Genomic DNA, 27,757 nt, shown 5'->3' with positions numbered 1-27,757 from the left:
CCCTTGACAATGGGAGGTAAAAATAGCCCAGGGGCCGAGCTGGTGGAGATAAAAGGGAATTTGCCTTTTGTGTCCTGTGGCCAGGCTGGGGGGGCTGTGACACGTGGAGATTGCTGACATAGCTCTCCTCCGCTGACCTTGACGGCAGCAATAAAAGGGGGAGCCCAGCTCCCAGCCCTCACCGTGGTGCCGAGGTGGGTGATCGGGGCTGGAGTGGGAGCCCAAGGGAGGGCAGACAGGCTGGTGGGTAGGTTGCTTGTGGGTTGGCACAAGTCTCTCCATTTCTGTGGGAGAGGATGCTCTGGTGTCTGAGAGGGTGCTTGCATGTGTTGGGGGCTTACCAAAGAATCACCTACTATTAGGTCTTGTGGGTTGGTTGATCACACCCCAGTTTGGGGCCCCTGCCCTCAGTCCCCTCTCCATGCCATGTTCCAGTGCCTGCTGACTTGGACCGCCTTGAACCTCCAAGATCTCTGCTGCTGCATCCTCCGCCTCTCAGTGCCACTACCATGATGGATGTGAGTGAACTTGGGGAGTCTGCACGCTACCTCCGCCAGGGCTACCACGAGCAGATGAAGGTGCACACCGTCCTGTGGGATGGTAAGTGAAGGCAGAGGTGGGCAGAGCCACAGAGAAGTTCTTAAGGACTCAGAACAGGAGTGAGGAGGGGTGGCACTCCACTTGGGTCTGAAGGAGCCCTCTAGCCTGACAGATTTAGCCCCAAGAAGAAAATCCCAGGAACCTAGTATACCTCACTTGGGTGCCTGTGAGCAAGCCTTGGTTTGCTCCTCTGTAAAATGGGACAGTATCGCCTGCCTCCTAAGACTGCAGTCCGTGGCCGGAGCCTGAGGCTTCTGAGACGAGAGTGCCTGGTATGTGTGCAGGCTGCCTCCACGTGTCCATAAAACCTGTGCTGGAGTTATTTTTAGTGCTTTCCCTAGAGCCAATCCCTCTGTTTATTAGGGACAGGAATAAAGGCGACTATTTATGACCCGGTTTGCTCATAGGACAATAATAACAATAGGCAATGTGTATCAAGCACTTATTGTGCGCCAGGCCCAGAGCAGATGACTTTCCATGCATCATTGCAACAACCTGGGGAGGTGGTGACCAGGGCCAGCTTCGTGGGTATGTGACCTCTGCAGCTGCACTGGGGGCCTTTTACTCTTTGCTATCAGCATCTTGAAATTTTAAATGATTTCTTAACAAGAGGACTTGCATTTTAACACTGGAGCCTGCAAGTTATGTAGTTGGTCCTAAGGTACTTGGCTAGTAGGTGACAGGATACCTGAGTCTTTAACTTTCATGATGCCTTTAACTACCATGAAATATGGGCTCCCTGGAGCTCTGGGACCAGCTGCCTGGGCAGGAAGGAGCATAAGACAGACTTACAAGATGCAGGGCTTGAGTCTTGGGTAAAATAGGGGAGACAGAACCCACTAATATTAAGTGCCTGATACTGAGGGTTGCTCCAGAGGAGAACTAAGGCAATGCTCACAATGTTTTGCCTTTGAGGGACAGGCCCAGAGAGAATGAGGGATTTTCCACAGGTCGCAGGGCAAATACAAGAGAAGCATGAATTTGAACCAAAGTGTGTAATCCAGGGCTGTGGGGGACCCTTACTTCAGTCAGGGGATTCTTTGAGGAGATCTCTAGGGAAACCTCCCAGTGCTGCCTTTTCAGGAAAGAGGGTCTGGAGGGATCTTTCCTGGGTACTCCTGTGTCCTGATAGAGGGGCTCCTAGGCACACAGCTCTAGGGACACGACAGGGGAACCCAGTTGGGCCCCCAACCCCTGGATGTGCATCAGCCTCTTTCAAAGCCCCAATGCTCTCCCGGAAACCCAGGGAAGAAGCGGGTCTGGGTACCTGATGAACAGGATGCTTACGTGGAGGCTGAGGTCAAGTCGGAAGCCACTGGGGGCAGAGTCAACGTGGAGACCAAAGACCAGAAGGTTTGGCTCCCCCCTTTTCCTGGAATTAGCTCCTCTGCCTCCCGAAGGTGTAGCTCCTGGAAGGCATGCTCTGGATGAAAGGGGGTCTGGGGGCGTACGGGGGTGAGAGGCTGAGGTCACTTGGTTCACGCCCCCACGATATGGCCTTCCTGGCAGGTGCTGACGGTTCGCGAGGCTGAGCTGCAGCCCATGAACCCGCCCCGCTTCGACTTGCTGGAGGACATGGCCATGATGACGCACCTCAACGAGGCATCCGTACTGCACAACCTGCGCCAGCGTTATGCTCGCTGGATGATCTATGTGAGCCTGGAACCGAGGAGGGGCCACGGGTGGGATGGGGCTGTGCGTGGTGGGGGCGGGGCCGTACCATCAGGGGCGGGGCTAGAGCGAGAGCCACAGCTCGGCGGGGTCGGGACCGTGGGGAGGGCTCGCGGCTGTGTGCGGTGGGGGAGCAGGGCTAGAGGCAGGGTAGGGTGATGTCATGGGGCTGAGGGGGCGGGGCCACCGGCTGGTGGGCGGAGCTGGAGGTGGGGCTGGAGGTTTGGCTATGGGACTGTAGGGGAGGAGCGGCAGCCGCAGAGTCGCTGGGCAATGGGCTGTGGAGGTGGGGCCACAGGCTGAGGGCAGGAGTGAGAGCTAGGGCGGGGCCAGGTCGGCCACAGAGGTGTGGCGTCGCACCTTAGGCAGCTCATTTTGGGGAATTTTTGCAAAGATCATAGTTTTGCGAGGGCTAGAGCTTGAGGACGGGAACTTGGCCTCCAATAACCCATCTATACTCTCTCTCCCCAGACATACTCGGGCCTCTTCTGTGTCACCATCAACCCCTACAAATGGCTCCCTGTCTATACAGCCTCCGTGGTAGCCGCTTACAAGGGAAAGCGCCGCTCGGAGGCCCCGCCCCACATATACGCGGTGGCGGATAACGCCTACAACGACATGCTGCGCAGTAAGGGCTGCCTTGACTCCTCTCCCTGAGTCCTCTTTCTCTCCTGAGACCCTTCCCCCGGCTCCCCTTCCCTCCACTCGCACTGCCCTCTTTTCCATCCCGCTGGACACTGAAGCATAGTCGTTCTGTCTCTTCAAGTGGGAGCTGGCCTGCAGTCTGAAGGTTCCCACCTGGTCCTTCCCATTATTGGCTCTGGGTGGCGGAGGGGCTGTCCCAGCGCCAAGGATACCCCAGGTGTTCCACCTGTGGCTGGTCCCTCACTTTGGCTAACTTCTCTGTCTCCTCCCTTTTCTTCCAGACCGAGAGAACCAGTCCATGCTGATCACGTGAGTGTGGGGCTCTGGGGATGGGGTGGGAAATGCTGGCCATCTGGCAGGGAGGGAGTGGAACTAAAATCATTTCCCGAGATTGAATAATTGAATACAAAGTGCTAAGGGCAGGGGTTTTACCACCTAGAGCCAGTGTCCCAGGTGAGGCTAAATTATAGCGTCTTCTCTGCCCCTGTTCTGAGCAGATAAGTAGAAAAGGAATGCCAGACTGATCACCCACTCTCATACCCCCTGTTCCTAGGGCCTGGAATCTTCTCTAACCTTGATCTTTGGGGAGTTCTGATTCTGGCTCAAGGAGGGGGGAGGAGATCCCCTTCCCTTTCCTCTTTATTTTAGTCGGTCAGTCATGTCTGACTCTGAGACCCCATGGACTGTAGCCCATCACACTCCTCAGTCCATGGGATTTCCCAGGCAAGAATACTAGAGTGGGTTGCCATTTCCTCCTGCAGGAGATTTTCCTGACCCAGGGATTGAACCCATATCTCTTGCATTGCAGAAGTCTTCTTTACCACTGAGCCACCAAGAAAGCCCTTCTTCTTTATTACCAGCTTCTTATTTCTGAATCTTATTTATAACCCTTTGTTTGCCTCCTTGGGAAAGTGGTAGAATTCTTACATACCAAGTTTAGGTCCAGCCAAGCCAATATGGACATTGGTTGAGCATGAGTGTGTGTATGTGTGTGAGTGTGCAGCCTGCTAGTTAAGAGTAAGACCTTTGAAACCAGAAAGACCTGGATTCAAGTTCTCATGGGTCCACTTCCTGCTGGTGCCCTTGGTCCTCTGAATCTCATCAGTAAAAACAGGACAGTCCTGCTTACCTACTGCAGAGCTATAGGAGTCAGCCGGTGAATGTTTGCACCTGGCACCCGGCAGAAACAGCTACATGACCTCTCTGAGTCACAACCCCTTCTCTATCAAAAGAGGGTGATGATGGCGCCTGCCTTACAGGGTTCCTGAGGCTTCAGTGAACCAGTTCAGGTGAAGCACTCGGCCCAGGGCCTGGCAGTAAGTTAGCACTCAGTAAACAGTGGCATCATGTGTTTTCTCATCTCACTGGGATGATTTATGCTGGTTTGTTTTGTAAACAATTCAACACCTCTGGGAGCTGATCCATCTCTGAGTTTTGGGCTCGGGGGGATCCTGAGTTGGGAGCTGGGTGTGGGGAGGGCAGAGGCACCCTGCTGGAGAAGTAGGGTGCTGGGGGTGGGAGGAATTAGAGCAGCCAGATGGACATTGGTGACTCATGTTTGTGTTGTCCAAGGGGAGAATCGGGGGCCGGTAAGACCGTTAACACCAAGCGGGTCATTCAGTACTTTGCCATCGTCGCTGCCCTGGGAGACGGGCCGGGCAAGAAGGCTGTAAGACTTGCCCACGCGGGCACTGCTCCCTGCTGCTTCTCACTGTTTTTCTTTTCTTTTTTTTCTCCTTTTCTTCTTTTTTTTAAAAGTTGATTCCCCAGAGCCTCTCGCCCTGCCTGAGCCTCCCACCCTGGTGGCAGACTCTGGCCCGAGCAAGGCTTGACCAGAGAGGCTGCGGCCATTCTCTGTCACGTGATGCAGATCCACACTTGCCTTACTGTTCCCATCTGAAATGCAGAGGGGCGGGACCACATTGCTAGTCCTCAACATTTCATGTAATTTTTCCCTTTCATATTTTAACGACCTTCATATTTTAAAAGTTTACCAAGCAGGCTGTTTTTACCAAGAAGTAATAATCGGTTTCTTGGTTTTCATGCTCCAGTTACCTGCTGTCAATCAAACAAGGCAGGTTTAGCCAGAGCCAAGGGCACTTGGCCTTCCCAACAGTCAAGATTAAGGGCAGTTTTGCACCCTATGATTTCTTTATGGTTTTTGAAATTTTCTGAAACAATGGGGGACCAGTATTTTGGGGTTTTTTATTTGTTTTCGAGGTGCAGTTTTCCTTCCTAGCCCTATGGCCAGCTGTTTAGGGATGTGTGGGCACTGCACCCCCACCCCCAAATGGGTTGACTTTTCTTTCCAGAAGCCTAAGGCCTCCGCCCACCCAGCCCTCACTCCTGGTCTTGTTGAGCCTTGCTTTTATTATGGGGCATTTTTCTTTCTTCTTTTTCTTATCTTTTTTTCCATTTAAAGTTTTTTTTCCTTTTTCTTTTTGCCTTTTCCTGTTTTCCCATTTGATTTTCTTGTGATTTTTTTTTTTTTTTCCCAGTTTTGGTTTTTTGTTGTGGTGGTGGTTGTTTTTCTTGTTTGGTTTTGTTTTTGCTGTTGACTTTTTTGGTACTCTTTCCTCCCTCCCCTCCACCTCATTTTCCCAACTCCCAAAATGTCTCTGAGGATGCTACAGAAAGTTGGGGCTTGGTCCAGGAATAGGAATGGAGGGTGGGAGCTGATGGGGATGCAGCCAGAATGGGTGAGTCTAGGGGGCACCTGGGCAGAAAGGAGCTCTGCATCGTGGATTTGAGGTTTGGGGGAGCTGTCAGGCAAGGGAGGTAGAGAGAAAGGCTGGCCCACAGGGGCCATGGGCGTTGTAGCTTAAAAACCTTATCAACCTGCCTCCCCTCTCCCCCAAATTTGACTACATCTATCAGAAGGAGCCCTATTCAAAAGCCCTGGAGCTGAGTGTGTGGGGTGGAGCTCAGGGGAGGGCTCCTGCCATCTGTCTCCTGCCCCTGTCTCCCCAGCAACAGCTCAGGGGGATTTTTAAGTCTTGGGCTCCCTTGAGGTGAGTGAATCACCAAAGTCTCATAGCATGGGACAGGTGGCATGGCACCTGTCACTCCAGAATCCATTCCTTCCTTTCCCCCCTTTTCTTCCCAGGCTGCTGGGATCCAGGGCAGGGAAGAGATAGAAGGGTAGATGGAGGGAAGATGAGGCTAGGAGAGAGCAAGTGGGGAGGAGTCCTTTGGTTCAGCAAGTCCCTCTAGATGAGAGACAGGTGGCTTTGGGCATCATGGGAAGCAGGATGCCTGGACTCAGTGTCTGCCCTGCCCCTGACTTACTGTGTCATCTTGAGCAGACACTTTCCAGCTCTGAGTCTTAGGTTCCTCATTTGCAAATTAGGGCTAATAATATGCACCTGGCGGGGCTATTTTGAATAATACTCGATATACAGTTGTACAGTGAAAATGCACCCAATCATAATAGAAAGGAGAAGTGTGAAGAAGGGCCATCACAGAGGGAGGTCAAGGGTCAGAAGGTTTGGACAGGAAGAGTCTCTTCCAGCCTCAGAGAATCAGGGAAGACTTCCTAGAGTAGGGGGCTTTTGAGCTGGGCTCTAAAGGGGAGTAGATTGTAGTCAGGAACCTCTGGGGCTTGGAGCAGGGTCAATTCCAGGGGTGTGGGAAATGAAGGGATATGGAGGAGGCCAGAGACAGAGCTTTGGGGCACTGTGGGTAGGGGACACCCACACACAGCTCCTGCCTCAAGCCCCTCCCTGACTAGAGCCCTGCCTGCTCCATTTCTTGCATTTCTCCATCTAACAGCCCCTGGAGGGTCAGGCATAGGGAGTGGGGTGACATTTGGGTGACTAACATTCACTGTCCTGCTAACCCACCCTACTCCCCCACTGCCACACTCCCGCCTGGTGAGACCTCACACCTTCTAACTTTGTCTTCCTTCTCCTCCCAGCAATTTCTGGCCACAAAGACCGGGGTAGGTATGGGGCTGGTATGAGTGGGGCAGACAATTATTATGAAGTCCTGGGGACCCTCCCTCCCCTTCCCCTACCTCTTCCCCTTCCCAAGCAGAGGTGGTCTGGGATGGGCTAAGACCCAGGACCACGGGGTGAGAGACCCCTCATCCTGCCTCCAGGGCACCCTTGAGGATCAGATCATCGAGGCTAACCCCGCCATGGAGGCTTTCGGCAATGCCAAGACCCTGCGCAATGACAACTCGTCCCGCTTTGTGAGTGGCTTTGGTGGGAGACTGGGTGGGGTTGGGGCAGGAGGGTGGGGAGGCGGGGAGACACAAGATCTGGGGAGCCCTGGGTGGATGGAGCAGCACTGCCTGGGCCCCCGACTGAGGCTGCTCCTCTGCCCACAGGGCAAGTTCATCCGCATTCACTTTGGTCCCTCTGGGAAGCTGGCATCCGCGGATATTGACAGCTGTGAGTTCAGGAGAGGGTGGGGAAGGAGGAGGATGGGAGGGGCCACGCCTGCACCTTCCCACTTAGATTGAACAAGTTTCATCAAGTCTTTGGGGCTCCCACCTGCCCCAGACGCTGCTCTTCATCCTCAGGCCACTGCCCAGCTCATGCCACCTCACCTCTCACCTGGAACTTACCCACTGCCTCCACGTGATCTCCCAGCCTCCATTCCTCTGCCTGATCTTCTTTTAGCCAGAGTGATCTTTTTTTGGCTACTAATCTGATCACATCGAATTCCTGCCTAAAAACCTTCTCCAGATCCCATCACCTTAAGATGGAGACCCCCACCCTTATTTGGTCAGGCTCCTTGTGATTGGGCCCCTCCCCCTACCACAACCCCAGCCTTTTCTCTGACCCTCCATCCAGCAGACCTGTGCCCCTCCTGCCCAACCTCATCTCTGGGCACCTTGAGACCCTGTCCTTCCAGGAAGGTCTCCCTCAGTCTGTCTCTGCAGTCATCGCCTATCCCTGACCCAGTCTGGCTACACAGACACTGGGTGCCCAGGTCACACGCACAGAGGGACCCCCCCACATTGACTGCTCCCCATCTTGGGATGCAGGGCCAGATCCTGACGGACAAGCATAGGCAGGTGGTGATGGGAGGAAACATAGTAATTTACACCCTGATGGGCCCGTGTGCAAACACACCAAGGCTCTGCTCTCTGCACACACTGGCACACCAGCACACCTCTGGGGGAAAGGAGCAGTCTGTGGGTGGAGGAATGACAGCCTAGATGAAAGAACAGACAAACAAAGATCCACACACAGGGGATTTCCCCGATGGTCAGTTAGGACAGTGAAGATTTGGCACTCGGTGCTGAGGGCCCGGGTTCAGTCCCTGGTCAGGGAGCTAAAATCCCACAGTGGGATTTAGTCAAGTGGCCAAAAAAAAAAGACCCCTACACAGACACCCACATTAATACACGCACACTGGTGTACAGACACACACATTCCCACACTGTGGCACATGTGCCAATGGAGAGACCTCCTGCAGCACATGCCGGGGGTGTGTGCAGACACCCTTGCCCCCTGCTCCTCAGCCCTGGTGGGGTGACCCACTCGGGACAGTAGGCCAGCTCCTCCCTTTCCCCCAGATCTCCTGGAGAAGTCACGGGTGATCTTCCAGCTGCCTGGTGAGCGAGGCTACCACGTCTACTACCAGATCCTTTCGGGGAAGAAGCCAGAGCTGCAGGGTGAGGGCCAGCAGCCCAACGGGGTGGGAGTCAGAGCCCGCCGGTCTGGGTGGCAGTGGGGCTGCCCAGCCCTGTCCCGGGCCCCCTCAGACCAGGCCCTGGGCTGCCTGTTCCCCTGCTGTTCTGGGGTCTGTGACATCCCTTCTTCCCTAGAGACGCAGCACTCCTTCTAGCCACCCACCCGCTTTTTGGGATTTCTGGTTCCTGCCGAGCCCTCCCCCTCGCGCTGGGGAACAGGCCCCTCAGCATCTCTGCCCTGGCCAGGTTGTCTCTCCTGTCCTGAGACTAGAGAGGTTCCCCTCAGCACCAAGCAGGGAGCAAGGGCTCCATCTGGGCCTGGCTCACCTCTCTTGCAAGCCCCTCGAGGGCAGAATCTGATCCTCCCTGTACCCGAGCACCCAGCACGGGGTCTGGGCCAGAGGGGTGGCTGTGAGCAAGAGTCAAAAGGTGAGTGAGAGGTAGGGACTGTGGCTCTTTCCCCAGACTCATAAAGAAAGAGAAGCCCTGGGCATTGGAGTGGAGGAGAGAAACTCCAGGTACAAAATCTAGAGAGGGCCCTAGAGTCTCTTGCCGCAAGAGCCCCCAGGACCCACCACGCTGGGACCAGGGGAAGGAGGAGAGCTGGTGAACCCAGCCGACACCCCCTTCTCGGCTCTGTGTCCCCCAGACATGCTGCTTCTGTCTATGAACCCCTACGACTACCACTTCTGCAGCCAGGGCGTCATCACCGTGGACAACATGAATGACGGGGAGGAGCTCATGGCCACTGACGTACGTCTGGTGCGAGGGGAGCAGGTCCCGTGGCTCCGCTGGACCCTGAGGAGCCCAGGGTTCTCTGAGTCTTCCCCTCCTCCACAGCACGCCATGGACATCCTGGGCTTCAGCGTGGAGGAGAAGTGTGCCTGCTATAAGATCGTGGGGGCCCTCCTGCACTTTGGCAACATGAAATTCAAGCAGAAGCAGCGGGAGGAGCAGGCTGAGGCCGACGGCACTGAGAGTGAGGCGCCCTGACCCTGACCTGACCTGGTCATTCTCTTGACCCTGATCCCAACCTCCAGTCCGTGACCGTGATCCCTGAGCCTTGTCAGCAACCTTTGACCTCAGTCTGGCCCTATTTGTAAATTGTGACTACTCAACTCCAGCCCCTCACCCTTCTGAGCTGTACAGTTTGCTGACCCTGAACTTGACCTCTCCCAACCTCCCTCTCCTAACCCTAAGTAGAGACCAGTAGAGCCCCCAAAACCCCTAGTCTTGGCCACCTCCTCATCTCACCTGTGTGTCCTGCCAGGTGCTGACAAGGCTGCCTACCTGATGGGGGTCAGCAGCGGGGACCTCCTCAAAGGCCTTCTACACCCCCGAGTGCGTGTGGGGAATGAATATGTGACCAAGGGTCAGAGCGTGGAGCAGGTGAGCTGCCGGCAGGACGGGGCCCACCCTGGGACAGCTGGGGCAGGGTCCGCTTCTTGCCAGGTCCCAGCCCAGCCTCCCCATGACTCCAGGTGGTGTTTGCCGTGGGGGCTCTGGCCAAGGCCACCTACGACCGGCTGTTCCGATGGCTGGTGTCTCGGATCAACCAGACGCTGGACACCAAGCTGCCCCGTCAATTCTTCATTGGTGTCCTGGACATTGCGGGTTTTGAGATCTTTGAGGTGCGGGTAGGCCCATGGCCCCAGGCTCTGTTCTCTCTGGGGTGGAGGACCATAGGGGTGGGGGCAGGAGCCCTGGGGGTCTGCCTGGAGGCAGGGTGGAGTCCCGCACATCCCTGTCCTCTGTGGGCCTCCATGTCCCCATCTACAAGCAGGCCGGCTGAGCCGGGCGCTGCCCTCTACAGTTTAACAGCTTTGAACAGCTGTGTATCAACTTCACCAACGAGAAGCTGCAGCAGTTCTTCAACCAGCACATGTTCGTGCTGGAGCAGGAGGAGTACAAGCGGGAGGGCATTGACTGGGTCTTCATTGACTTCGGCCTGGACCTGCAGCCCTGCATCGACCTCATCGAGAAGGTGGGGCCCAGGGCCAGGTCACTCCGGCAAGGGAGTGCCTGTGTGCTTGTGTGTGAATGAGCGTGTGCAGGCAGGCATGTGCGTGTGCATTTAAGTGAGCGTGTGTATACGAGCATGACTGAGCGTATGTGTGTGATGTGTATATGAATGGAAATGCGTGCGGGTGTGTGACTAGGTGTGTTGGAGATTGAGTGCGAGCGTGTGTTGGTGAGCAGGGCGTGTGTGTGAGCCTGCGTCCCTGTTGCACTGCTGACAGTAAGCCCTACTGCAGACAGTTTCATTGGACCCTCAAAACTGTCCAGAACTACAGGGCACGGTAGGGTGTGTTTGTTTATTTGTTTATAAAACATTACATGTATTTCCCTATGGTACAAAGACTAGAAGGAAAGAAAAGTCAAAGAAAAATGGAAAAATCAGAAATAAAGGGGAAAGAATATTTCCCCCAGTCCTACCACAATATGCATCCTCTCCATCCTTTATCCTCGGCCTCTCTTTTCTCTAACGGACACAGACTCACTTCTCATCCTACCTTTTCTCTGAAAGTGTATTCTGGGCATGGTGCTTTGTTGAAGAAGGCACAGTGGTTCACACAGCAGATGATGCCCATGCGTTTCTGTAATCTCCTACCTATGCACATTCAGGTGGTCGACAATTCTTTGCTGTTATGGCAGGAATGAAAGTATTCATGTCCCCATTTTGCAGGTTAGAAAACTGAGGCTTAGAGAGGTCTAAGGGCCCCTTAACCACTAAGTGAGGAAGCCAGAGTTTGACATCAACTGCGTTTTTTGACAGCACCATGTGGGAGAGTGTGAGACCACAGATGTTGGAGGTGTGTGGGTGCAGGGGTGCTGGTTTGAATTTGCACACTTATAAGCAAAGAGAACAACTCAGGGCTGGCTGCGAATTGGTCAGAAGCAGGTTGAAAGCCAAGCCACAAACTTTCTTTCTTAGAAGACAGGGCTCCTGGATGCAGATCCATTCTGCCTCCCTCTGGGCAGATGGTGGCTGAGGTTGGGGGGGTCTGGGAAAGCTCCCAGAGAGTGGGGCTCCAGGAAGTGGGAGTCCAGCCCAGCCTGGATGGACTGGCTTGATGGAGACCCTTCACCCTTGCGCCCTGTCCCCAGCCGCTGGGCATTCTGTCCATCCTGGAGGAGGAGTGCATGTTCCCTAAGGCCTCAGATGCCAGCTTCCGGGCCAAGCTCTATGATAACCACGCGGGCAAGTCGCCCAATTTCCAGCAGCCACGGCCTGACAAGAAGCGCAAGTACCAGGCCCACTTTGAGGTGGTCCACTATGCAGGCGTGGTAAGTGCCTGTTGAAAGCCCAGCTCTTGATCTCCCTCCTCCCTTCCTGGGGTTCCCCCGCCCCTCGGGTCAGCACCTGTCTGGTCTCTGGCAGGTGCCTTACAGCATCGTGGGCTGGCTGGAGAAAAACAAGGATCCACTGAATGAGACGGTGGTCCCCATCTTCCAGAAGTCGCAAAACAAGCTCTTGGCTACTCTCTACGAGAACTACGCTGGCTCCTGCTCTAGTGAGTACCAAGTGGTGCAAGTCTGCAGGGGACTCACAGAGGGAGTTCTCTGCAGTGAGTGACTGGCCCCTTGTCTGTCCTAGCTGAGCCCCCCAAGTCCGGGGTGAAAGAGAAGCGTAAGAAGGCAGCGTCATTCCAGACGGTGTCCCAGCTGCACAAGGTGAGGCCCCGTCTAGGCCCTGTGCAGGCCCCCTCCCTGCCGCCCCCACTGGGTCCTAGCTCCCTGCTCTGTCCCCTGCACCCGGGCGGGCGGCCGTTAAGACTTGCAGTGATGTTTAACTCCTCTCCACGTGAACATCACAGCAAGTCTGTGCTGCTTCCCGTCCCCACGCTGCCTGGGCAGGGTTTAGAGGGGATGGGGTGGGAGCCACGGGGCCTGTGGGAGGGCTGAGGATTGGTTGGGGGACCCGCCCGGTCAAATGGAAGAGGGCCAAGGGTCACAAGGAGAGTCAAAGGGTGGCGCTGCAGAGACCCAGTGCTGAGGTGCCCAGTCCTTAGCGGGCTGGTCCATCCTTGGTGGGCTGGTCCATCCTTGGCGGGCTGGTCCACTGCGGCTTCCAATCCTGCTTCTCTGCCCTCTTGTGCTTTCTCCCCTCTCCCTCCCCCAGGAGAACCTCAACAAGCTGATGACCAATCTGCGGGCCACGCAGCCCCACTTTGTCCGTTGCATCGTCCCAAATGAGAACAAGACCCCAGGTAGTCACCCCAGGGGGGCTGGTTCCCCATGGGGGGACATGGGAGGGAGGGGATGGGGTTGCCAGAGCTGGGTCACCCCTCTCCACAGGGCCTGTGCGGCCTCGAATTCATGAAGGTGTGTCCCCTGACCGCTAGTCTTTTCCTTTAACCTCCACTGTGCCCAGGGGTCATGGACGCCTTCCTGGTGCTGCACCAGTTGCGCTGCAATGGGGTGCTGGAGGGGATCCGGATCTGCCGACAGGGGTTCCCCAACAGGCTGCTCTACACTGACTTCCGGCAGCGGTGGGTGTCTCCCCGGCCCCAGCCCTGGCTCCTCCCCAGCTCCCCCGCCAGCCACCTTCCCTCTTCCCTTCCTCCCAGGTGGAGGCAGAAGGCTGGGTGGGGTGGGAAGGGCACCCAGGAGGATGCAGGAGGGCTGGGGAGGGGGCTGGGGGGGCATCCCAGTGGGAAATGCTAGTCGGTGAGACCCGAGGGACTGGGTTTGGGAGAAGTGAACAGGCTCTGGGTTAATACTGCAGCTTCAGCCAGCAGGGTTTGCTAATGAACTGGAAGTGGAAAGAGAATGAAAAAGATAGGGGTGACTTCCAGGTGTTTGGCCTATCAACTGGGGAGTTGGTGGTAGATTTACTAAGAAACCAAGATAGATTTTTAAACTTTTGGCAAGGGGAGGTAGGTGGACAGTGGATTGAACTCTCCTTGGAACATGTCAGATTTGAAATGCCTCCAGCAGGAAGCCCAGGAGGGAAGTTGGGCAGGCAGAGCCAGGTGTGGATTTGGGAGTTGAACGAGGGCTCACGTGGACTAGGCTCTATGTAGCGCCTGGCAACGAGCGCTTCGTCAGTGCTGGGGCCTCTGCCTCCCCTTTATAGGTTTGACTTTTGTCTGGCTGCAATTGTCCACGGGCCCCTCCCTCTTCAGAAGTAATTGTGGCCATCCACGCTGACCATTATACATGTGTGTCTGTAGAAATACTTTACACATGGGTGCACACACACACATGAGCACACACGCATGAGCACACACATGCATGAGCACACACACACGCATGAACACGCACACATGAGAACACACACATGTTCTCTGTTTTTTCCCTGTAACCATGTCTTGGGGATTGTTCCTTGTTAATAGACATAAGTCTGCATCATCACCCTTTTTAAAAAAAAATTAAGACTATTTTTTTAGAGTAGTTTAAGGTTTGCAGCAGAATCGAGGGGAAGGTACAGGAAATTCCGAGAGTCCCGCCTCCCCCGGGGTCAATGAACCCCACCAGAGTGGGGCGTCTGTTACGGTGGCGTCATAATCCCTCAGTGTCTATAGTCACCATTACAGTCCACTCTCGGTATTGTGCCTTCTAGAACTTTGGATAAGTGTGATGACAAGTAGCATCATCCATTTTGTTATGGAGTGAAGTGCTCTGTAATCTAGTGACCCGTGCTTTGTAATCAGTCCCTTAGTGAGGGGCCTTTTGTGTTTCCAGGGTTTTGCCTTCACAGTGTGGTCAGCGCAACCTGACCCACACGGCCCTGTACACACGTGCAAGCGTGTCCTTTTAGAAGTGGGCATGCCGGAACCCTTGTTGATCTTGTGATCGACAAGATCGTGATCTTGTCGATCACAATTCTCTCCCAATGCTTCTTCAGTTTGTGATATGCTGTAACACATCACCTTCTTTACTTTTTTATTGTCTTCTCAAAAAACTGATAAATTATTAAAAATTATAAGTTAAAAATTATGACAGTGCCATAGGCCTTCTGTAAATACTGCTGCCTCTTAAAGAACTACTGAAGCTGTTTAAATATTACCTGAGCTTTTAAAGCAGAGTATGCCCACTCCCCCAGTATCACGAGGCTGTCAAGTGTCACCTGCCAGCTTGTTCAGTGGAGCCTGAACAAGCCTCCCAAAGGCCAGCCTCTCCAGTCCTCTGCTCCCCGTCCAGCACCCTCCTCACCAACCCTTCCCCACCCCCTCAGGTACCGCATCCTGAACCCCAGTGCCATCCCGGACGACACCTTCATGGACAGCAGGAAGGCTACAGAGAAGCTGCTGGGCTCGCTGGACATCGACCACACCCAGTACCAGTTTGGCCACACCAAGGTCGGGGCACAAGGGAGTTAGGATCCTGACCCGGTGTGGGCACGCACTCTGCAGGGGGTCATGCAGATGATTGAGGGTTATACCTACCACGCCTACCCCAGGTGTTCTTCAAGGCTGGGCTCCTAGGCGTCTTGGAGGAGCTTCGCGACCAGCGTCTGGCCAAGGTCCTGACGCTGCTGCAGGCGCGGAGCCGGGGCCGCCTGATGCGCCTGGAGTACCAGCGCCTGCTTGGAGGCAGGTGGGTGCAGGCAGAGGGGTGGGACACAGGGTCGGGGTACAGCCACTGTCCCCCAGATCACAGAACCTCTAGGCTCTCTGAACCTGGTCGTATTGTCCTGTGGGTCAGATTTTGCATATGGCTGGTTGAGTGTCTCCGAAGGGGCAAGCCTCTGCTGTGTGCCCATCAGCCCCCAGCTACCTGCCACTTCCTCCCCTCAGAAGGTGGGGAAAGAGAGTCCATCTCTATTCCAGGCCATCCCAGAGTGTGGTCCAGAGTGGGAATAAGGGCATCTAGTGTTTTCTAAGAGTCTTGTGTGCCAAGCCCTGGGCGAGATATCTTGTTCGAATTTATCTTGGTTAAGGTACAGGATGGACTTCTCAGATGTCTCTGGTAAAGAATCCGCCTGCCAATGCAGGAGATGCAGGAGACACGGGTTTGGTCTCTGGGTTGGGAAGATCCCCTGGAGAAGGAAATGGCAACCCACTCCAGTATTCTTGCCTGGAGAATCCCATGGACAGAGGAGCCTGGTGGGCCACAGTCCATGGGGTCACAAAGAGTCAGAATAGACTGAGCACACATGCAAAGTACTGGACAGTCCTAAGAGGCAGATGACCATCTCTGCTCACCAGAGGGGGTGTCTGAGCAGAGAGAGAGCCATCAGCTGACTCATGGGGGAGGTGGGAGGCTGGGATGGGAGCCCAGGCTGTCTGACCTTATATGACAGTCAGTGGCTTAACCACCCCTGGTGTCCTGTCTTCAGGACCCTTGCAGGGACCACCAGGCCATTCAGGGTTTGTGAGCTCCAGCCCTGGAGGCAGACCTGCATGCCCTGGGCCTCTCCCTCAACCTCGTCTGTAAAGCAGAGGATTAGGACCTATTTGAGAGGCTGTTGGGAAGGTTAACGCGATCGACCACACACTGAAGTGCTTAGTGCAATGTCCAGCCCAGGGGAGGTGCTCAGGAGCATCGGGGCTATCGCTATGAAGGGGTAGCTGTGAACCTGCTGACCACCCGCGGTCACCCCTCCCCAGGGATGCCCTGTTCACCATCCAGTGGAACATTCGTGCCTTCAATGCTGTCAAGAACTGGTCATGGATGAAGCTCTTTTTCAAGATGAAGCCGCTGCTCCGCTCGGCGCAGGCTGAGGAGGAGCTGGCGGCCCTGCGGGCAGAGCTGCGGGGGCTGCGGGGGGCCCTGGCCACCGCCGAGGCCAAGCGCCAGGAGCTGGAGGAGACGCACGTCAGCGTCACCCAGGAGAAGAACGATCTGGCCCTGCAGCTGCAGGCGGTGAGGAGGGGAGGGGTGGGCTTTCTTTCTGCGACCTGGTGCCCTGACCCCTGGGCATCCTCAGGGAACCTCAGGCTGCTCCGAGGAAATAGCACAGGCAGACCCACCACGCCCCACTCCCCCACCCCCCCCGCCCAGCCAAGGCCAACCTGGCATGTGCTGGGTGCTCAGGCTTTACCTGGGTCCTTTTTGCTATTCTGGAGGCTCACGGGCTCATACCTGCATGCGGCCTCCTCGTACCCAACCTCCCCACCCAGTCAGTGCATGCGCCCCAGTGCTCCCACACCCTGGGCCCCATGGCTTCCTGCTAAAGCCTCCGTGGAGCCCCATCTCCCCAGCTCTCTCCTCCGCTCCCTCCCTGAGACAGTGCCAGGCTCTCTTCTCTGGTTAAGGGCCATGGGAACCCAGGCAGCAGGTAACAGTAACAACCAGAGGGCAGAGATCAAGGGTCCAGATCCTCCCCCAAGTCCACAGAGCCCTTCCTTCCTTCGGCAAACACCTTGAGTGTCAGGCGCCACAGAAGCTCTGGAGATAACACTGGTGGGAAGACAGACGGGCCTGTGTTCAGAAACCCACCTGCTAGAGCAGGAGATGGTTATCCAGTCAGGTGGTGAGGAAACAGCATGGTGGCCGAGAATCTGAGCTCTCTGTGGCCCCGCAGGGCCCTCCCTACCCCGACTTCAGTGAGGGTGGACCTGGCCGTTGGCTTCTCTCCTTGAGCCCTTGTTTGGGCCTTTCTCTGGGTTGCCCCGCAGCCTACGGTTCCCCTCTTGTCTCCCGGTCCATCCCTCCACTTGTGCCCTCATCCCACCACACCTGATTGCCTTCAGGGCCCAGAACAGGTCATTGGCATGGCATTCCTAGGTCCCAGAACCCAACTGAACCCGTGTCAGGCCTTGGCATGGACAAATGAGCTTTCTGTCCAGGACCTGGCCTGGGGTCCCTTGGCTGTCCTGACTCTGCACCATTCCCGTGTCCCCCTCCAGGAGCAGGAAAACCTGGCGGATGCCGAGGAACGCTGCCACTTGCTCATCAAGTCCAAGGTGCAGCTGGAGGCGAAGGTGAAGGAGCTGAGCGAGCGGCTGGAGGATGAGGAGGAAGTGAACGCAGACCTGGCTGCCCGCCGCCGCAAGCTGGAGGACGAGTGCACGGAGCTCAAGAAGGACATTGATGACCTGGAGCTGACGCTGGCCAAGGCCGAGAAGGAGAAGCAAGCCACGGAGAATAAGGTGTGGGTGCGGGGTGGGGTGGGGCAGAGCTGTGGGGCCAGGCACCTGCAAGTCCCACACCTATGTGGCCCTGGGCAGGTCTCATCCTCTCTGTGAGCCTCAGTTTCCTCCTCTGTCAAATGGGGCTAATAGAAGCACTTCCCTAATTAGGGCGGGTGAGGATTCAGTGTGTAACTAGGCTGTGCGAGCACTCACCACCGAGCCTTGCACGTAGTAGGTGCTCAGCAGATGCTCGGATCGTCATCCACCAGCTCCATGTGCCCCAGGGGCCTTCCCTCATTGAACCCTCCCGAGAGCCCGTTGGTTCACACTCTGGGGGGACTGACTCCATCATACAGGAGGGGAAAGTGAGGCTCTGGGGGAGGGTGAGCTGCTTATTCAGGTTCTCACAGGTGCTCCCCGAGGAAGCCAGGAGTAAGGAACAGCTGCTTAAACACCCCTGAATACCCAAATAGCTAGCATCTATCGATCTCTCAGTGCCAGCCAGACACTGGGGAAAGGCTCAGTAATCCCTCGAGGAGGAAGCTACAACCATCCCTGAAGGATGAAGAAATTGAGGCTCGGGATGAACTGACTCACCTGAGGTTCCCTGGCTGGAAGGGGCAGCTGCTCAGGCCAGAGTTGGGGGAGGCAGCCCCACAGTGACCTTGGCCCCGACACAGGTGAAGAATCTGACAGAGGAGATGGCGGCACTGGACGAGTCTGTGGTCCGGCTGACCAAGGAGAAGAAGGCCTTGCAGGAGGCCCACCAGCAGGCCCTGGGCGACCTGCAGGCTGAGGAGGACCGTGTGAGCGCGCTGGCCAAGGCCAAGGTTCGGCTGGAGCAGCAGGTGGAAGACGTGAGTTGGGGCCACAGCAGGGGGCTGCACGGAGGGGCCGGGCCGGCCAGGACAGGGGGGAGCCCACCCACTCTGTCCTGCCCCACAGCTGGAGTGCTCCCTGGAGCAAGAGAAGAAGCTGCGCATGGACACGGAGCGGGCCAAACGCAAGCTCGAGGGGGACCTGAAGCTGACGCAGGAGTCGGTGGCAGACGCTGCCCAGGATAAGCAACAGCTGGAGGAGAAGCTCAAGAAGTAAGTGTGGGGAGGGCCTAGCCCCAACCTCCTGGCCGCAGGGACCTGAGCCTGCAGCCCGCTTCTCGTCGCCCCCAGGACTCTAGTCAGTGTTGCATTACAGCAGAGGTTGAACCGTAGGGTGAAGGGGGCCCACCTAGGGCCAGGCTCTAGGGCCAGGGCTTGAGAGGGAACTCTGGGGAGGTCTTGAGGGCTACTCCAGGCACAGTGCCTCAGGACAGCGTGTGTGCTGGGGCCCCCAGCAGGTTGGCGGCAGTTAGGACCTGGGCCGGCTCATGCCCATCCTCTCCTCCAGGAAGGATTCGGAGCTGAGTCAGCTGAACCTGCGGGTGGAGGATGAGCAGCTCCTCGGAGCCCAGCTGCAGAAGAAGATCAAGGAGCTGCAGGTGCGTGAGGGACAGGGGCGGGCGAGAACCCGGGTCAGGGGCCCATGAAGGTGACCCTGCCGCCTGCCCGTCTCCAGGCTCGGGCCGAGGAGCTGGAAGAGGAGCTGGAGGCTGAGCGGGCGGCCCGGGCCCGCGTGGAGAAGCAGCGGGCAGAGGCGGCCCGGGAGCTGGAGGAGCTGAGCGAGCGGCTGGAGGAGGCGGGTGGTGCGTCAGCCGGGCAGCGCGAGGGCTGCCGGAAGCGCGAAGCCGAGCTGGGCCGGCTGCGGCGGGAACTGGAGGAGGCGGCTCTGCGGCACGAGGCCACCGTGGCGGCCCTGCGGCGCAAGCAGGCGGACAGTGCGGCTGAGCTGGGCGAGCAGGTGGACAGCCTGCAGCGGGTGCGGCAGAAGCTGGAAAAGGAGAAGAGCGAGCTCCGTATGGAGGTGGACGATCTGAGCGCCAACGTGGAGACCCTGGCCCGCGGCAAGGTGTCGGCCTCCTTCCTGACCCCGACCTCTGACCCTCCGCTAGCAGCCCACCCTCACCGAACCCCTCCTGACTGCAGTAGCTGACCCCATGCTCTGAGCCCCGAGCACCCCCTGCCTATCTGACACCACACTACTGCTAACCCTGCACCTGATCCTGATCCCCGGCCCATTCACCCGGCACCCAGCCCTAAACCCCCCACCAGTTCTGACCTCAAACCCTACCTCCTAAACTCTGTGCCCTGATGCCAAAGGATTTTGACCCAGCATCCAATTCCAACTTCTCAGTCTTTGACCTCTGAATTCTGACCTCATCCCTATCCTGTTTGGGCTTCCCTGGTGGCTCAGCTGGTAAATAATCTGCCTGTAATACAGGAGACCTGGGTTTGATCCCTGGGTCGGGAAGATGCCCTGGAGAAGGGAATGGCAACCCAGTCCAGTATTCTTGCCTGAAGAATTCCATGGACAGAGGAGCCTGGTGGTCTACAGTCCATGGGGTCGCAAAGAATCGGACACGACTGAGCAAATAACACAGACCTGTCCTGACTGTTCTTGTCCTGAATCCCAGCACCCAACCCTGACCCCTGACCTTTGTACCACCTAATCTTAACAGCTGACCTGTGACTGCTGTCCCCAGCTGACTTCAGACTCTGGTATCCTAAACTCACCTTGACCCACTGGTTCAGCCTGCTCACTTCTGACACCCATGTTTTAAGCCATAGTCCAGCACTTGAATCTCTGACCCTGAACTTGGGGTTCTGTTCTCCCTTTGATTCCTGGGCACACATCTAGCCTTCCAGTTCCTGGCTCCAGTCTCTCTGATTGGCAGCCCTAGATCCTGCCTTGTGGGTCTCTGACTTGTTCTGATCCCTGACCCCGGCTCCCAGGCCAGTGCAGAGAAGCTGTGCCGGGCATATGAGGATCAGCTGAGCGAAGCCAAGATCAAGGTGGAGGAGCTACAGCGGCAGCTGGCAGACGCGAGCACCCAGCGTGGGCGGCTGCAAACTGAGAGTGGTGAGGCACGGGGCTCAGCGGGCCACGGCGGGGCCTCCGTGCTGCCCACCCGCCTTCACCTAACCTGCTGGCTCCCCTTTGGCCTGCAGGGGAGCTGAGCCGCCTGCTGGAGGAGAAGGAGTCTCTGATTAGCCAGCTGAGCCGCGGGAAGGCCTTGGCCACCCAGAGCCTGGAGGAACTGCGGCGGCAGCTGGAGGAAGAGAGCAAGGTGGGCCAGCCATGGGCAGCCACAGAATGGCGGGGGTGGGGGCACAGGGTCACCGGCTGGCCCCACGCTGAGGTCACCGGGCTCTCTGCAGGCCAAGAGCGCGCTGGCTCACGCAGTGCAGGCTCTGCGGCACGACTGTGACCTCCTGCGGGAGCAGCATGAGGAGGAGGCTGAGGCCCAGGCCGAGCTGCAGAGGCTGCTGTCCAAGGCCAATGCCGAGGTGGCCCAGTGGAGGAGCAAGTACGAGGCGGATGCCATCCAGAGGACCGAGGAACTGGAGGAGGCCAAGTGAGTGCCCTGCCGGCCTGGCAGCACCACCTCGGGGCAGGGTAGGGTGGGGGAGGATGCGGGGCTCAGCTACGCTCCCATATCCCATCTGTTCCCGGGTCCAGAAAGAAGCTGGCACTGCGACTGCAGGAGGCAGAGGAGGGGGTTGAGGCCGCTCACGCCAAGTGCTCGTCGCTGGAGAAGGCCAAGCTGCGGCTGCAGACCGAGTCGGAGGACGTGACCCTGGAGCTGGAGCGGGCAACCTCTGCAGCCGCGGCGCTGGACAAGAAGCAGCGGCACTTGGAGCGGGCGCTGGAGGAGCGGCGGCGGCAGGAGGAGGAGATGCAGCGGGAGCTGGAGGCGGCCCAGAGGGAGGCCCGCAGCCTGGGCACCGAGCTCTTCCGGCTGCGGCACAGCCATGAGGAGGCCCTGGAGGCCCTGGAGACGCTCAGGCGGGAGAACAAGAACCTGCAGGGTACGGCCAGCCACGGGGTCAGAGCCGCCCTGGGGGTCACTGGGAGTCCCCTCCGAGTCACACAGGCAGGGTGCCCTAGCGAGGGCACCCTGGAATTACGAGGGGGTGAAGTGATGTGGCTGCAGCATGAGTGGTGGGGTGGCCCCTCAGTGCCCTGTCCTTTCTGCAGAAGAGATCAGTGACCTCACAGACCAGGTCGGCCTCAGTGGGAAGAGCGTCCAGGAGCTGGAGAAAGCCAAGAAGGCGCTGGAAGGGGAGAAGAGCGAGCTCCAGGCAGCACTGGAGGAGGCTGAGGTCAGGGGTGGGGCGACGCTGATGTGCTGGCTCCTCTGGCCTCCCCTCTCAACACACGTTCGTGGACCTCCTGGCTCAATGGCTTGTTCTATACCCCAGGGGGCCCTGGAGCTGGAGGAGACCAAAACCCTGCGGATCCAGCTGGAGCTTTCCCAGGTCAAGGCTGAGGTGGACCGGAAGCTGGCAGAGAAAGATGAGGAGTGTACTAACCTGAGGTGCGGGGGGCTGGCCCTCCTCTCCAGGCTGACAGCCTCTCCCGTCCCAACCGTCTGAGAGCAGAGGGCAAGAGGTGTTGGCTGAGCCCCAGCGTGCACGCAGATTGGCATGACACCTAGTCCCCCCTCCCCAGGACTTTCTTTGGGGGAAGGAGTGGATTATTGTCCACAGTTTAGAGGTGAACAGAGAGGCCAGAGGACTTGCCCAAGGTTACACAATAGAGGCAGAGCCAAGATTCAGTCCATGTCTGTCTGCTCCAGAGCCTCACTCTTGCCTGTGAAGTTGCTCTGATGGGCAACAGGCAGTCATGAGGGGCTTGAAACCAGGGAGAGACCGGTCACTTAGTCCGGTTTACGTCTCCAGCGTTCTTTTTGCGCCTGTCAGCAGGTGCGGTGCGCGGGCCCCTGCTCCTCAAAGGTCACCACTCCTCCTTCCGTCCCTTCCAACCATAGGCGCAACCACCAGCGGGCAGTGGAGTCCCTGCAGGCCTCCCTGGATGCGGAGACTCGGGCTCGCAACGAGGCACTGCGGCTCAAGAAGAAGATGGAGGGCGACCTCAACGACCTGGAGCTGCAGCTGGGCCACGCCACCCGCCAGGCCACGGAGGCGCAGGCCGCCACGCGGCTGCTGCAGGCCCAGCTCAAGGAGGAGCAGGCGGGGCGGGACGAGGAGCAGCGGCTGGCGGCAGAGCTCCGCGAGCAGGCACAGGCCCTGGAGCGGCGGGCCGCCCTGCTGGCTGCGGAGCTGGAAGAGCTGCGGGCAGCCCTGGAGCAGGGCGAGCGCAGCCGGCGGCTGGCGGAGCAAGAGCTGCTGGAAGCCACGGAGCGTCTCAACCTCCTGCATTCGCAGGTGGGCACAGAGGGGGTCACCAGAGCATGCGGGCCGGGGGCCTGCAAGACCCAACTCTAAAGCTCTGCTTCCCTGCAGAACACAGGTCTCCTGAACCAGAAGAAGAAGCTGGAGGTGGATTTGGCCCAGCTGAGTGGGGAGGTGGAGGAGGCCGCCCAGGAAAGGCGGGAAGCCGAGGAGAAGGCCAAAAAGGCCATCACTGATGTGAGGCTGGGCTGGGGCTGGGGATGCCAGAGAAAAGTCCAAAGGGATCGTCACCTCCTGACCAGACCGCCACCTCCCCTACAGGCAGCCATGATGGCAGAGGAGCTGAAGAAGGAGCAGGACACAAGCACACACCTGGAACGGATGAAGAAGACGCTGGAGCAGACGGTGCGGGAGCTGCAGGCCCGGCTGGAGGAGGCAGAACAAGCCGCCCTCCGGGGCGGGAAGAAGCAGGTGCAGAAGCTGGAGGCCAAGGTGTGTGCGGCCCGCCTCCCAGCCTGCTGCCCTGGCGGGTGGGTCAGCCCCGGGGAGGGCAGGCCAGGGGCACCAGGCCCACCGGCTGGCTGCTTGTAGGTGCGGGAGCTGGAGGCCGAGCTGGATGCAGAGCAGAAGAAGCACGCAGAGGCCCTCAAAGGGGTGCGGAAGCACGAACGCCGGGTCAAGGAGCTCGCGTACCAGGTGGGTAACCAGGACCACCTCGAGGGGCGGCCCTAGGGCTGGGCTGCTTTGGGCAAGACCTGAATCCCCTTTGCCTGCCCAGGCTGAGGAGGACAGGAAGAATCTGGCTCGCATGCAGGACCTGGTGGACAAGCTGCAGAGCAAGGTCAAGAGCTACAAACGTCAGTTTGAAGAGGCGGTGAGTGCACGGGAGTCTGGGTCTTTGGGGCCTAGTACCAGTCAGGATTCCGGTGGTCACCCCACTTCTACAGCTGGCCCAGTCAGTGGGGATGCCAGCAATGGTCAGGCCTGTTCCATCTCTGGGCTGTGATTTCCCCCACGGTGGCTTTGTGTGTTGGCTGGGACAGTGACCCCACTGCCCAGTGGGAAGAAAGACAAGTTTCTAACAGGTCCAGCAAGACACAAGACCTAGCTCTGTCTCTGAGGGGACCTCTCTGCTTTCCCCTTCCAGGCAGGTCTGGCACCCAGGCACCTCTGGAATGAGTGGGTCCATGCCCTTCCTTCCTGCCGTGGGAACTGGGGAGGGATGGGGAGGGCCGTGGGCAGCGGTGGTGAAGCAGACTGGAGGACCAGGAGAAGCCGGCCCCTTTTGGGGCAGCTGACCGTCTCAGTGATCAGAGAGTGAGCAGGCCTGCCTGTGCCCACAGGAGCAGCAGGCCAACACCAACCTCGCCAAGTATCGAAAGGCCCAGCATGAGCTGGACGATGCAGAGGAGCGGGCAGACATGGCGGAAACCCAGGCCAACAAGCTGCGGGCACGCACCCGGGACGCCCTGGGCCCCAAGGTGAGGGGTGGTGTGGGGCACCCTCCCTGCTCTCTGCCCCGGAAGCTGCTCACTCAGGCACCCCTCTTCCTTTAGCACAAGGAGTGACGCTGGAACCCTGGGCTCTAGGAAAAGAGGGATACCTGCTGTCTGCCCCACCCTGATCCTGGCCTCTCTTCATTCACACCTGCTGGAGCCTCGCCACCCCAAGCCCTGCTCCACCTTGAATAAACCCCGTGGCTGCAGCTCTGACTGGGTTTCTGTTCATTCTTTGGGGTTCAGGAGGGGAGGGGAGCACATGGTCTCACAGACAAAAGTCAGGTCCACATCAGTCATTTAAAATAAATTCTTTAATAGTCTCCATTTAATTGGTTTATTTGTTGTTAATAAATTGGCAACACAAGAAGGGGCCGGGGGTGTGCTCCCAGGCAGGCTCCCGTGCGGGCAGGCTCAGGCAGGAGACGCTGCCTGGAGGTGGGGGTGGGGCACAGCCACCCTGTGCCCCAGGGGATTGAAGGAGAAAGCCCCCCACTTCTGGGGGAAACCCCTGGGATGAACACAGCGGCCAATGAGCAAACAGAACCAGAGGAGCTAAAGGAAAACGAGGGAGGGAGGAAAGGAGGGACAGATGGGCAGGCCTGGGGGAAAGAAGCATTCTCTGGTATCCCCCACCCCTGCCCAGGGGCTCAGAAGCCTTTGCCTGGGTCCAAAGGCCAGGGCAAGCTCGGCTCACAGATTGGGGAGGGGGCCCACATCTCCCTCCCCACGCCAGGACTGACAGTCAAGAGACCAGCGGGAGCTCAGACAGAGCTGTCTTTAAAAGTCCCCTTAGCTCTAGGTGGGCCAGGGCCCCAGGGTTCTGAACGAAGGGTGGGCACAGCGCCCCTGTCCTCATCATGGCGATCTTGAGGGAACTGAGGCACCCCAATGACCTGGAGCCTCAGAACCCAGGGGCCAAGGGCTTCTAGATGCTCCCTCCCACCCAGCCTGTACCTGAAGACCCGGGGCAGGTGGAGCAGCAGGGAGGCGGGGGAAGGGTGGGGGCAGGGCGTGAGGCACGCATACCCCGCTCACCCGTGCTGGCCCAGCAGCCACCCGAGGCCTGGCCCAAGATCACTCCTCGGTGAAGTCCCTGTCTATGTCCATGTAGGGCTCCTCAATGTAGCTGACAAGGGCAGAGGGAGACTGGCGGTCCGGGTTCAACAGGATGGACACGGTCTCTTTCCAGTATGAGAAGCTGATGCAGGAGCTCTGTGCACAGAGAGAGGGGCCACGGGAAGTGCCCTGGTAAGGGGTAGAGAGCTGCCTTCCACAGGGCCTGGTGGGAGTCAGGCGCCCCGGACACCTGCCCCTCCGAGGAGCCTGGGCCGGCGCGCCCACGGCCTGCCTGCCACCCTCAGGGGCGGGGCACTCACGTTCTCCAGGCAGGTGCTGTCCTTGTCCTTGTGCAGGTAGTGCTGCTGCCAGAAGCGCAGCAGGTTGTGGAAGTTGTTGAGCAGGAAGCCAGGGTACTTCTTGCTGTGCTCCATCCGCTGCAGCAGCCGCAGGTAGAGGGGCAGCCGCTCTTTCCGTCGGGCCAGCATCAGGATCACCAGGCTGGTGTTGAGGCAGCTGACGTTCTCCTACAAGGATCAGGCGGTGTGGGTCAGGCACGTGCCGGCAGCCCAGGGGCCCTGGTGGACCGGGGTGGGAGGTAAGGGGGTAGTGGGCAGGGCGGAGGTGTCCACGGGCCTCACACGGAGCTGCCCTGCATAAAGCCAACAGAGGACTGCGGAGAGGAACGATGAAGCTCCTGCCCCCAGTGCCTTCCTGGCCCTCACTGCCCCCATCTCCCACCCCAGAGGTGGGGGGAGCGGCATTATTAATCTAGTCAGTCCATGCCTCCTCCAGAATCGGCTCAGGCACGGCTTCTTCCTGGGAGCCTCAGTCCCTGGGGCGGCTGGGCGCACGCATCTCTCTCACTCAGCACTAGACTGGAAGCATCTTGGTCTGTTTATTCATGGTGCATCCCCAGCCCAGGGTCTTGCCTTAATAAATGTTTGTTAGATGAAGGAACAAAAGAAAACCTCTGAGTGTCACTCCCATTTTAGAAAAGAGGGTGTGAAGCTTGGAGGAGGGCAGCTGCACAATTGCTTGTTGAAGGAGATGGGTGTCAACATCAGATCCAACCCCAGGTCTGTGCTGCGGGCAGGGCCTGAAGAGCACTGGACGGGGAGTCAGAACTCAATGCCCACCCAGACTCCGCCCAAACCACTTCTGACCTCGGAGGCTGGCTCCTTCCCCAGGCCCCTTCTGTAAAATGGGGAGCTGATCCCTTATTGGAACAAGTCCTCAGAATAGCTGGGGGGTCTCCTAGGAATGAAGGGTTGGGTGACAGGAGAGGTACTTCTAGGGTGAAGGTGGCCCCGGGATGAGGGTAACTTTCCAATCCCCCTTTCCTGGGGGCAGGTCTGTAGGCCTCTCACCTGGGTCAGCGTCTGCACGTGAATGATATTGATGAGGCGGAAGAGGAAGGACATCTGTGTGGGCACCTGGGATATGTAGGCGAGCAGGCGGCACTCGGACAGGACCTCCGCGACTGAGGACAGACAGGCAGAGGTGTGAGCAGCAGGTGCAGAAGCTGCTCGGTGGCCCCGGGGCCCGACACCCAGGCTTCTAGTCAAGCCCCCGGGGCCCCAACTCTGAAGCTGGGAGCCCCCACTGTCAAAACGACTACAGAAAAGCTGGGCTGCAGCAGGGAACAAAGCTCCAGCTGCTCCGCCACCATGGCCAAGCCTGCGTTCCCATGAGAGTCCCAGCAGGAGTGCGCCTTCCCCTTCTCCTTCAGTCCCATTCTGGGGCCGTGCCTCCCTGAGGCCCTCCCCAGGCTTCACCGCTTGAATCCTCATCCAGGCAATTCCAGGCCAGGAGAGGAAGGGTATGGTGTTGTTTCTTGCATTTTGCTGGCAACAATGTTTTGGTTTTCTTTAATTAAAATGTCATACATGCCCATCAGAGGAAGCATGGATGATAGAGAAAATTCATGAAAATCACCCAGAGAGCCACTGCCCTGACCCCAACCATGTTGGTTGTGTAATGACTCAAATTTCTGTCTCCTTGCAAGAGGCTGGGTGTTTGACACCAGTGCGACCACAATGGACGGACTCACTTCCGCACTGAGCCTTCTCTTACCTTTCATGTCCACCTGGTTTTCGAATCGGTCCAGTGACAGAGTGACACAGCGCACCAGCATGTTGGAGTCCACCAGCGAGCTGTTGATCTGCTTCAGGAACACCTGGAACTGGAGCGGGGCCAGGCTGACGGGGGTGGTGGGCTCTCGGCTGAAGATGGCCAAGGCCCAGGGCGTGCGGTCACTGCAGGGGCACCCACCTCCCCTGGCCCAGCTGTTGCCAACAGGAAGACCGAAGCTCAGAGGGACTCGGTGCCCTGCCCTCCCCACCTAATAAGCAGCCCCAGCAAGAGCTGAACCAGATCTTCAGACAC

General features: G+C 58.0%; 2 protein-coding genes across 6 annotated transcripts in view; one reads left to right on the top strand and one right to left on the bottom strand.

Moving 5' to 3' along the window:
- Window positions 1-238: 238 nt before the first annotated feature.
- MYH7B (myosin heavy chain 7B) lies at window positions 239-24,526 on the top strand. 4 transcript variants are annotated; one of them, XM_025263590.3, is made up of 41 exons: window positions 239-600; window positions 1,847-1,953; window positions 2,110-2,253; window positions 2,743-2,899; window positions 3,198-3,225; window positions 4,489-4,585; window positions 6,833-6,856; window positions 7,016-7,108; window positions 7,247-7,310; window positions 8,444-8,542; window positions 9,210-9,313; window positions 9,401-9,539; window positions 9,831-9,949; window positions 10,042-10,191; window positions 10,374-10,544; window positions 11,669-11,848; window positions 11,943-12,075; window positions 12,159-12,235; window positions 12,684-12,771; window positions 12,936-13,053; window positions 14,742-14,865; window positions 14,967-15,103; window positions 16,117-16,372; window positions 17,359-17,601; window positions 18,264-18,440; window positions 18,529-18,674; window positions 18,970-19,060; window positions 19,138-19,527; window positions 20,412-20,538; window positions 20,628-20,746; window positions 20,838-21,034; window positions 21,139-21,488; window positions 21,658-21,782; window positions 21,882-21,997; window positions 22,451-22,847; window positions 22,926-23,051; window positions 23,136-23,306; window positions 23,406-23,510; window positions 23,593-23,688; window positions 24,158-24,295; window positions 24,371-24,526. In XM_025263590.3, exons 1-41 carry the CDS (start codon window positions 510-512, stop codon window positions 24,380-24,382), a joined length of 5,826 nt encoding a protein of 1,941 aa, XP_025119375.2. In that variant the 5' UTR covers window positions 239-509; the 3' UTR covers window positions 24,383-24,526. The 4 variants fall into 4 exon arrangements, with proteins under 4 accessions (XP_025119375.2, XP_044783643.1, XP_044783642.1 ...); XM_044927707.2 differs by lacking the exons at window positions 239-600; window positions 1,847-1,953; window positions 2,110-2,253; window positions 2,743-2,899 and adding an exon at window positions 2,919-3,061; XM_044927708.2 differs by lacking the exons at window positions 239-600; window positions 1,847-1,953; window positions 2,110-2,253; window positions 4,489-4,585 and having other exon boundaries at window positions 2,496-2,899.
- Window positions 24,527-24,605: 79 nt separating this feature from the next.
- Window positions 24,606-27,757, bottom strand: part of LOC102396422 (transient receptor potential cation channel subfamily C member 4 associated protein) — a 69,602-nt gene continuing 66,450 nt past the window's right edge. For both annotated transcript variants that reach the window (XM_025263593.3, XM_025263591.3), the window contains exons 16-19: window positions 27,446-27,554; window positions 26,740-26,852; window positions 25,690-25,896; window positions 24,606-25,525 (exon numbers count right to left, since the gene is read on the bottom strand). In XM_025263593.3, coding sequence (XP_025119378.1) covers window positions 25,388-25,525; window positions 25,690-25,896; window positions 26,740-26,852; window positions 27,446-27,554 — 567 coding nt within the window. In that variant the 3' untranslated portion in view covers window positions 24,606-25,387. The remainder of the gene's footprint in view (window positions 25,526-25,689; window positions 25,897-26,739; window positions 26,853-27,445; window positions 27,555-27,757) is intronic.

This window comes from Bubalus bubalis, chromosome 14 (assembly GCF_019923935.1).
Source record: "Bubalus bubalis isolate 160015118507 breed Murrah chromosome 14, NDDB_SH_1, whole genome shotgun sequence".
NCBI lineage: Eukaryota > Metazoa > Chordata > Mammalia > Artiodactyla > Bovidae > Bubalus > Bubalus bubalis.
Note: the sequence above shows the minus strand (reverse complement) of the source record. Positions and strands in the feature narration are given on the sequence as shown.

Bases quoted from the DNA above. Each gene is read 5' to 3' on its own strand.
- MYH7B (XM_025263590.3), top strand. From the start codon at position 510: ATGATGGATGTGAGTGAACTTGGGGAGTCTGCACGCTACCTCCGCCAG. The intron at 18,441-18,528 runs GTGAGTTGGGGC...CCTGCCCCACAG, and splicing joins TGGAGCAGCAGGTGGAAGAC to CTGGAGTGCTCCCTGGAGCA. The intron at 20,747-20,837 runs GTGGGCCAGCCA...GGCTCTCTGCAG, and splicing joins AGCTGGAGGAAGAGAGCAAG to GCCAAGAGCGCGCTGGCTCA.